At 48.4% G+C, this 10464-nt stretch overlaps 1 protein-coding gene across 2 annotated transcripts in view; it reads right to left on the reverse strand.

Annotated features, from left to right (window-relative positions):
- Positions 1 to 4124, reverse strand: part of LAMP2 (lysosomal associated membrane protein 2) — a 29586-nt gene extending 25462 nt beyond the window's left edge. For both annotated transcript variants that reach the window (XM_058197147.1, XM_058197146.1), the window contains exon 1: positions 3934 to 4124. In XM_058197147.1, the coding sequence (XP_058053130.1) occupies positions 3934 to 4012 (79 nt within the window). In that variant the 5' untranslated portion in view covers positions 4013 to 4124. The remainder of the gene's footprint in view (positions 1 to 3933) is intronic.
- Between the last annotated feature and the right edge of the window lie 6340 nt (positions 4125 to 10464).

The following is a 10464-nucleotide window of genomic DNA, read 5'->3' on the forward strand; positions in this document are numbered from 1 at the left end:
AAGTGCCTCTCAAGCCCTCTACACAATGCATTTATTATGTCACCATGATTGTCATGTATGAACCCACAAGCCCAGAAAACCCAGGTCTACATTAATCTGGCCTGCTCAAAATCTGTTAGGAAGTGAAATCCCACCAATACTGGCTGAAGAGTTGTGGTTCCTATACGCTAAAACTTCAAAAGATCTGGATGAGTTTTAGGAACCTCAGTGTTTTAATAGCTCTCTGAGAATTCATCCAAGGATGGATCCGATCCCACTTCAAGGACAGGGAATCCTCTCTGGATTTCTAGTTGACAACTGGATCATAAGTGGCTGCCAGGATCCAGAATCCAACTAGAAATCAAAGGCTGAGCTTATACAACAGCATGGAGAGATTGTAAGCTACTGAGGGATCTTAGTTGTCGACGATGTCACAGCTAGTCACAAACAACAGCCCTCTTTACACAACAAGTCAAGTCACAAAAGTTGACCCCTGCAGCTGGATACAGAAGAGCATCCAACCCATGGTTTTGGCCCTTTCCTTCTCCAACCTTCTTGAGAAGTTCTAGAAATACCTCTTTTCTCTTTTTAACAAGGCTCATTCTAGCTTTCTCCCTACTTGTGTTTTGAAGACCATCAAAGTCTGGCACGCTCAACTTATAGAGCAGCACCCTCTCTGCTCTTGGCAAGGTCAACCAAGTCAACATTTGGATCTTGGAGACCAAATCTAGAAAAGTCTCAGCTCGACTTGGGGAGCTGAAAAATATCAGCCAGAAGAAGAAGACAAGAGCAAGTCAGCATAAAACTACCTTTATCTTCTTCATTCGCTGACAGCTATACTTGCTTTTCAACCTAAGTGGAGGATGCTAGATTGAGTAAGGCTGCCTTAGTATGTATAATTGCCCTGAGCTTGTAATAATTCAGTTGAGTAAGACACCTGACTTCTCTTGGCTAATCCCCAAAAACTACCCAAGGTTGGACCAGGTTTGCGATTTAGAAAGGAGATAAGAAATTCCAGAGCTTCAATATACATCTCTTGGCCAAGAATATTGTGTGTCCCTGATCTTCTTAATCTTCTCTTCCAAACTTTTTGGAGGGGTTTCTCCTCTAACATTCATTGTTCACTCCTCCATTGTGAGCGGGTCAACGCAATTGCTAACATCCCATTTCAGATGCAACTTCATCCAATCTTTTTGCAACTTTTTGAAGGCATCTTAGATGCCTTCCCTGCTTTTCATGGGATCTCCCTTCCCCTTCTCCTGAACTTTTAAGGACGTACCGCCGAAGCCTCCATCCTCTTCACTTCCAACCATCAACTCATTTGGAAGATGAAGTCCAAGCACCCTCAACTTTTGGGGTGTCTAAGTTGCATTTTACGAGACTTTTCTTCTAGGCATTGTCCTCTGTCTTTTCTACCCCAAATTCAGGGAAAAGGGCACCCATGAATCGTCTACAGCCCTATTCCAGTTGCATCCACTCACTACATTTGGGGGGGGGCTCCCTGCAACCCCCACTTTTAGGGTGTGCCAATTCCACTTTCAGGAGAGCCCTCCTCCATCCCCTTCTACCGACAACCCCAGATTTGAGGGGAGCATCTCCGAATCCTCCATTGCCCACTCCACGTATTGACCCTCCAAATTGGGGGTGCCTTCCACCATCCCTTTTAGAGCTTCACCCCCACTTTTAAGGGACCCCTTCCTCCTTTGCTCTCTGCTTCCATCCTCAAAATTTTTTGGGGGGGATGTCCAAATTCTCCATCTCCCCTCCCCCCTTCCAGGCAACCCATTCTCTACCTTTGGGGATATCCCCAAGCAGGACCCCTACTTCTAGGGGTGCTTCCATGAGACCCTTGGCCGCTTCCACCACTCCCTCCCCATGGGAGACCACGCTCCCTAAATGCTCCCTCCACCTCTTTGGGTGGCTGTCACCCACTTATCACATTTTCAAAGCAGCCCAGCCCCCCAAAAACTTCTTCTAAGAGACCCTCAGCCGCTTCCACCCTCCCTCCTCCCATGGGAGATCCCCCTCCTCAAATGCTCCCTCCACCTTTGGGGGGGTGTCACCCCCTTATCACATCCCCAGGGAAGCCCAGCCCCCCAAAACTGCTTCCAAGAGACCCTCAGCCGCTTCCACCCTCCGTTCCCATTGGAGACCCCCCCAAATGCTCCCTCCACATTTGGAGGGGGGTGTCCCTCCTTTATCACATTCCCAGGGCAGCCCAGCCCCCCCAAAAACTCCTTCCAAGAGACCTCGGCCACTTCCACCCCTCCTCCATGGGAGTTCCCTCTCCTTGAATGCTCCCTCCACCCCTTTGGGAGGGGGTGTCACCCCCTTATCGCATCCCCAGCCCCCCCAAAACTGCTTCCAAGAGACCCTCGGCCGCTTCCACCGCTCTCCTCCCGTGGGAGACCCCCCTCCCCGAATGCTCCCTCCACCTTTGGGGTGTCCTCCTTTATCACATTCCCAGGGCAGCCCAGCCCCCAAAACTCCTTCTAAGAGACCCTCGGCCGCTTCCACCCCTCTCCTCCCGTGGAGACCCCCTCCCGAATGCTCCCTCCACCTCTTTGGGGTGTCACCCCTTATCGCATCCCCAGCCCCCAAAATTCCTTCTAAGAGGCCCTCGGCCACTTCCACCCCTCCTCCATGGGAGTTCCTCTCCTTGAATGCTCCCTCCACCTCTTTGGGAGGTGTCACCCCTATCGCATCCCCAGCCCCCAAAACTGCTTCCAAGAGACCCTCGGCCGCTTCCACCTCTCCTCCGTGGAGACCCTCCCAGAATGCTCCCTCCACCTTTGGGGTGTCCTCCTTTATCACATTCCCAGGGCAGCCCAGCCCCCAAAACTCCTTCTAAGAGACCTCGGCCGCTTCCACCCCTCTCCTCCCGTGGAGACCCCCTCCCAGAATGCTCCCTCCACCTCTTTGGGGTGTCACCCCTTATCGCATCCCCAGCCCCCAAAATTCCTTCTAAGAGGCCTCGGCCACTTCCACCCTCCCTCCTCCATGGGAGATCCCTCCTCAAATGCTCCCTCCACCTTTGGGGTGTCACCCCTTATCACATCCCCAGGAAGCCCAGCCCCCAAAACTGCTTCCAAGAGACCTCAGCCGCTTCCACCCTCCGTTCCCATTGGAGACCCCCAAATGCTCCCTCCACATTTGGAGGGGTGTCCTCCTTATCACATTCCCAGGGCAGCCCAGCCCCCAAAACTCCTTCCAAGAGACCTCGGCCACTTCCACCCCTCCTCCATGGGAGTTCCTCTCCTTGAATGCTCCCTCCACCTCTTTGGGAGGTGTCACCCCTTATCGCATCCCCAGCCCCCAAAACTGCTTCCAAGAGACCTCGGCCGCTTCCACCCCTCTCCTCCCGTGGAGACCCTCCCGAATGCTCCCTCCACCTTTGGGGTGTCCTCCTTTATCACATTCCCAGGGCAGCCCAGCCCCCAAAACTCCTTCTAAGAGACCTCGGCCGCTTCCACCCCTCTCCTCCGTGGAGACCCTCCCGAATGCTCCCTCCACCTCTTTGGGGTGTCACCCCTTATCGCATCCCCAGCCCCCAAAATTCCTTCTAAGAGGCCCTCGGCCACTTCCACCCCTCCTCCATGGGAGTTCCCCTCCCGAATGCTCCCTCCACCTTTGGGGTGTCACCCCTTATCACATCCCCAGGAAGCCCAGCCCCCAAAACTGCTTCCAAGAGACCCTCAGCTGCTTCCACCCTCCGTTCCCATTGGAGACCCCTGAATGCTCCCTCCACCTCTTTGGGGTGTCACTTATCACATCCCCAGGAAGCCCAGCCCCCAAAACTGCTTCCAAGAGACCCTCGGCCGTTTCCACCCCTCTCCTCCCATGGGAGACCCGAATGCTCCCTTCACCTCTTTGGGGGGGGTGTCCCTCCTTTATCACATTCCCAGGGCAGCCCAGCCCCCCTAAAACCTTCTCCCCCCCCTCCAAGGTTCTCACCCAGGCCGTCGAGCAGCAGGGGCAGGAGGAGAAGACAGCCGTAGAAGGGCGGTCGGAAGCTAAGCCGAGGCAGGTCCATGCCGAAGCGGCGAGGGAACCAGCAGCAGCAACAGCAGCAGCCACGGAACGGATCGAAGCAGCGAGACGAGCCGCGAAACTCGCCCAGCCGCCCAAGCCGGTCATATGGCAAAGGCGGGGAGGGGGGGCGTGGCCCCGCCAGATAAAGGAGGAGCCTCTCTTGCCGGCGCCGACCAATCGCGGCGCGGCTCCGCCTCTTGCGCGGACTTTGCGGTTCACGGCCGGCCTTTCTGCCGTAATAAGAGGCGGCCGGGTTAGGTTTTTCATCACAAAGCGGAGTGGGTGAGCGGTCAACTTTTTGAGCTTTATATATATCTATCATCGTCTATCTATCTATCTATCTATCTATCTATCTATCTATCTATCTATCTATCTATCTATCTATCTATCTATCTATCTATCTATCTATCTATCTATCTATCTATCTATCTATCTATCTATCTATCTATCTATCTATCTATCTATCTATCTATCATCATCTCTCTCTCTCTCTCTCTCTCATCTATCATCATCTATCTATCTATCTATCTATCTATCTATCTATCTATCTATCTATCTATCTATCTATCTCTATATCTATCTATCTATCTATCTATCTATCTATCTATCTATCTATCTATCTATCTATCTATCATCTATCTATCTATCTATCTATCATCATCTCTCTCTCTCTCTCTCTCTCTCTCTCTCTCTCTCATCTATCATCATCTATCTATCTATCTATCTATCTATCTATCTATCTATCATCTATCTATCTATCTATCTATCTATCTATCATCATCATCTATCTCTATCTATCTATCTATCTATCTATCTATCTATCTATATCTATCTATCATCTCTCTCTCTCTCTCTCTCTCTCTCTCTCTCTCTCTCTCTCTCATCTATCTATCTATCTATCTATCTATCTATCTATCTATCTATCTATCTATCTATCTATCTATCTATCTATCTATCTATCTATCTATCTATCTACTTTCTCCTCAAATTGCCCGGCTTGCAAATTTGAAATATTTACACACACACACATCCCCAATCAGCCATGATTTAAAATACCAAGAAAAGGAGAAATATTTGTAGCTCGGGGTTGGACAGGAGGGGGGGTCTTTGGTGCTCGCTGAGCTTGGTGGGTTTCTTGCAGAAGTTTCGTGACCCAACTAGGTAACATCATCGAGGCTGGAAAGGAGTGAGGTTTGCGGGGAGGGGGAGGAGGAGGAAGAAGAAGAAGAAAAGGAGGAGGAGGAGGAGGAGAACAAGAAGAAAAGGAGAAGAAGAAACGAAGAAAAGGGGGGAGGCGGAGAACAGGAAGACATGGAGATGGAGGAGAAGAAGAAGAGGAGGAGGAGAAAAGAAAAGAAGAAGAGGAGAAGAAAAGGAGGAAAAGAAGAAGGAAAGGAGAAGAAGAAGAGGGAGAAGATGGAGAACAGGAAAAAAAGGAGACGGAGAAGAAGGAGAAGAAGAAGAGGAGGAGGAAAAGAAGAAGAAAAGGAGAAGAAGAAGAAAAGGACAAGGAGAAGGAGAAGGAGAAGAAGAAGGGAAGGATTGTGGGATCCTTGGTGCTCGCTGAGCTTGCTTGTTTTCTTGCAGACGTTTCATAACCCAACTAGGTAACATCATCAATACTAGAAGAAAGTGGAGAGGTGTGTGGAGAATTTGAAGAGGAGGAGGAGGAGGAGGAGGAGGAAGACAACGATTGTGTGATCTTTGGTGCTCTCTGAGCTGGCTTGTTTTCTTGCAAACGTTTCATGCACCCAACTAGGGAACATCATCAATGCTAGTTGAGTATAGTTGACTAGCACGGATGATATTACCTAGTGAGGGTCATGAAACTTCTGCAAGAAAACAAGCCAGCTTCAGAGAGCACCAAGGACCCCTCATCGTTTGAAGTCTTTTACTCTCTACTACTGTGTTAACCCTAACCATGGTTTGCTTTGCAAAACCGGGTTTGGCTGCGAGGCTCAACCCAAGCAAGCCAATAGACTTGGCTTAGCTTGAGTTGATCAGAAAGGTCGGCAGTTTGGCGGTTCGAATCCCTAGTACAAGGTCTCCTGTGTGAGCCAGGGGGTTGGACTAGATGACCTCCAAGGTCCCTTGTTACTGTTACTATAAGCTCATCCTAGGAACAGACGCCTGGTATAGTTTGGGAGTTGTGGGGTGGGGGGGGAAGTGGTGGCTGGTTTCTGGAAGAAGGGGACGGCCGGCGAAGGCACACCAAACAATTAAAAACCTGCCCGGTGGAAAGTGCTGAGCTTCAGGCTTTACTGGGGAGCCAAGTGAAACCTCCTAATAATTGCAAATAAAGGAGTTGGAAGTGTTGGGTTGGGATGATGGACACGGAGGCTTTTTGTGTGTGTGTTGTAACACACCTGCACAGTGATTTTTTTTTCAAAAGTCACCCAGCCTGCTGTCATGCTTAAGGCAGGACTAGAATTCACAATCTCCCAGGCAGGACTAGAATTCACAATCTCCTGGTGATTGTCTTGAAGTCATGCCAGTTGGCTTTCATGGCTAAGATGGGACTAGAATTCACAGCCTCCTAGTGATTGGCCCAAACCTATCCAGCCAACTTTCATGCGTCTCCCGGCGATTGGCCCAAACCTATCCAGCCAACTTTCATGCGTCTCCCGGCGATTGGCCCAGAGTCAACCAGGTAGTTTTCAGGCCTAAGGTGGGACTAGAATTCCCAGTCTCCCGGTGATTGGCTCAAAGTCAACCAGATAGTTTTCAGGCCTAAGGCGGGACTAGAATTCCCAGTCTCCCGGCGATTGGCCCAAAGTCAACCAGGTAGTTTTCAGGCCTAAGGCGGGACTAGAATTCCCAGTCTCCCGGCGATTGGCCCAAAGTCAACCAGGTAGTTTTCAGTCTCCTGGTGATTGTCTTGAAGTCATGCAGCTGGCTTTCATGGCTAAAGTGGGACTAGAACTCATGGTCTCCTGCTCTGTAGCCTGGTGCCTTAACCACTAGACCAAACTGACTAAATTATCTTTCCAAATGAGCGGACCTCAACACTATTCCCAAGTACCCAGAATCCTTGTTGAGAAATCAAGTCTAGAGTTGTGGGAGAAGCAGATATATGGTCCTGTGGCCCACCTGAAGAATGAGAGGGGGCTGGTTGGGTTGGTTTTTTCCCCCTATGGCCTAATTTTCATCCCTTCTTCAATTTTATCGTGTGGTTTTAACTTAGGGTATAGGGTCCATCTAGAAAGGGACGCGATGGCTCAGTGGCTAAGACGCTGAGCTTGTCGATCGAAAGGTCGGCAGTTCAGTGGTTCGGATCCCTAGTGCCGCGTAACGGGGTGAGCTCCCGTGATTTGTCCCAGCTTCTGCCAATCTAGCAGTTCGAAAGCACGTAAAAAAATGCAAGTAGAAAAATAGGGACCAGCTTTGGTGGGAAGGTAACAGCGTTCCGTGCGCCTTTGGCGTTGAGTCATGCCGGCCACATGACCACGGAGACGTCTTCGGACAGTGCTGGCTCTTCGGTTTTGAAACGGAGATGAGCACCGCTCCCTAGTGTCGGGAACGACCAGCACATATGTGCGAGGGGAACTTTTACCTTATAGCGTCCACCAAGTATCTGATTCATGACACCAGAATTAAACAAACTAGGATGCAGAAAAAAGATAGCGACCAAGTTATTTATCTGACAAAACAGTTATTACAAGCTTGGACTACAGATGGATAAAATGTCTTATTTCCTTAGGTTTCAAAATTTGGAAGAAGTGGACCAAGAAGACTTGAGAGATGTTGTGACTAAATTGTTGGGAGAATTTCTTGGGAGAGGTGTTGATTTCATGAATTGGGATGTGGATCGAGTTTATAGAGTTAATTCGCAATATGCACGCACGCATGCAGTTCCCAGAGAGGTTCATGTCAAATTTGTGAGAAGAGAGACGAGAGATGAAATTCTTAGAAAACATAGGAGTGGGGCACTGATTTACAGGGGCAGGGAGATAGCCATTCTGAGGCAGATTCCCAGACAGGTACGTGAAAAAAGAAAGAAATATTATTTTTGTCAAGCAAATTGTACCAGAAGGAGTGGGCTTCAGATGGCTGATGCCAGAGGATTGATGATTTTCCGGGAGGGCATTACGAAAAAATCAGTACAATTGCGGAGGCTACGGCCTATGTGGAGGAACACAAAGCCTTCCTGGAATCAGATGACCCAGGAATTGAAGAAGGAGGTTATAGATCATGGGGCTGAAGCGGCTGCCGCTGTTGCGGCCCTGGAGTTGGGTCAGGCTGAACCCAGAGTTCTGAGATCCAAAACTAGGAAGTGATAAAGATATTTGGGATTGTGTTGGTTTTCCTTATTCTCTTTTGTACGATATTCTGTTTATTCTTGACTCTTCTTTATTACGTATTTAAAATTTGCAAACTTAGCTACTTCGTGTCACCTGCTTGCCTTATGGCTGTTGTATGTGTTAAAAAATTTGTGTAAAATTCTTATTTTAGATAAGAAAAATGAAAATTTACCATACCTGATATGTATTTGTATAAACCTTTTTTGACTAATAAAAACTTTTTGAATAAAAAAAAAAAAAAAAAAAAAAAAAAAACAGTTATTACAAGTAGCTTCTGAAACCTTGAGGAACAGGAATCTTAAATGGTCGGGGCAGGGGACTCAAGAGCAGCGAGACTCTGGAAATGATGCTAAGAGAAGGCATAAAACTTCAGGGTTTTTAATTGACGATTCGCAGCGTGTCGACAGCACCCAAGTTGGCCTTATATGCAGCATATTCAACCAAGAAAGGGTGGCTCAGCATGTTAACCCAGGCATGGATTTCATCCGTTTGTGCAGCATGAAAACTTGGTTTGTGGAAAAGCAGGCCAGGTTGCCCCTCTTCATTGTTCCACTTGAGAGCTGCAGATTAGACAGGTATTGTTGTGCCTCGCTCGCCCCCCTCTCCGCAGCCGCGCCCCTCTCATCTCCTGCTATCTCAGCCAGAGACTGATAGTGCAGAAGAATGTCCTGGCATGCCTCCAGCCCCCAGCCCTGGCACCATGCCCGGACAAACCGAGCAAACAAACCTCCCTCCGATAGCATGTGCGCCTGAAGCCAGCCACGAGCTGGGATTACCGGCAGCTGGGGACGAAACGATGCAATGGATAGATCCCCGCTTCCAGAGAATGGAGAGGCGACGTCAGCAAAAGGAAGGGAGGGGCAGGCCTGGATAAGTGCTGAGTCATGGAGCTACACCCCATGGCCTATATAAAGGATCTGCTTTCTGGCAGTCTTTGAGTCAGGCAGAGTCTAACTTGGATTGCTGAAGTCACATCCTGGTCTCCTGCCTGCCCTGAGAACTCTGACAGAACTTTGGCAAAGCTGCAGAGGCTTCGCAGCCACGCTTGATACGGACTTCCCCGACCTGGGCGTCAGATGAGGAGTGGGACACGACAGGTATCTGGTTTTCGGCTCCCTCCACAATCTTGGGAGATAGGAACTTTGAACCGATCAAGTCACCTATTTTGAACCGAGCCAACTGTGAATCGATCCATCCCGTCTGTTTTGCACTATGCCCTTGTTTTCATAGCAAATTCAGGGGGGAAAAAAATAGCTTAGCCGAAGTCAAAAACAAAACAGCGCAAAAGAAAGCAACAAATGAGCCAGGTGCTTTTTCTTCTTCTTCTTACGGGAGTAGTCTTCAGCATTTACAAGTTGCAGAGAGTTTTTCATTGCGTGTGAGATCAAGGAAGGGCCATTTGCAAGACGATGCTAATGACGAGACTTTGCTACTTGCAACCTTGACAGGCAGCATTGTTCTGCGTAGGCCGAGATGGCAACTCAGCTGATGTTTGTGGCAAAAGATTGTAACTTCCCAGTTAGTGAAAGGCAAAATTCCAACTTCCTAAAGCAGGGGTCTCCAACCTTAGCAACTTTAAGCCTGGAGGACTTCAACTTGGAGTTCTCATATCAAATGACCTTAATGCCAAAGTCCACTGCAACTACATAGCAAAAAAGGCCCTAAGAGTTGTAAACCTAATTTTACGCAGCTTCTTTTCTAAAAACTCTACACTACTAACTAGAGCATACAAAACATTTGCCAGACCAATTCTTGAATACAGCTCATCCGTCTGGAACCCATATCATATCTCTGACATAAATGCAATAGAACGAGTCCAGAAATATTTTAATAGAAGAGTTCTTCACTCCTCCGAAAACAACAAAATACCTTGTACCAACAGACTTGAAATCCTGGGATTAGAAAACTTACAACTCCGTCGACTTCGACATGACCTGTGTTTAACACACAAAATCATCTATTGCAATATCCTTCCTATAAAAGACTACTTCAGCTTCAATCGCAATATTACAAGAGCAAAAAATAGATTCAAGCTAAATGTCAACCGCTTCAAACTTGATTGCAGAAAATATGACTTCTGTAACAGAGTTGTTAATGCTTGGAACTCATTACCTGACTCCATAGTCTCTACTCAAAATCCCAAAATCTTCAA

This window comes from Ahaetulla prasina, chromosome 11 (genome assembly GCF_028640845.1).
Source record: "Ahaetulla prasina isolate Xishuangbanna chromosome 11, ASM2864084v1, whole genome shotgun sequence".
NCBI classification, from domain to species: domain Eukaryota; kingdom Metazoa; phylum Chordata; class Lepidosauria; order Squamata; family Colubridae; genus Ahaetulla; species Ahaetulla prasina.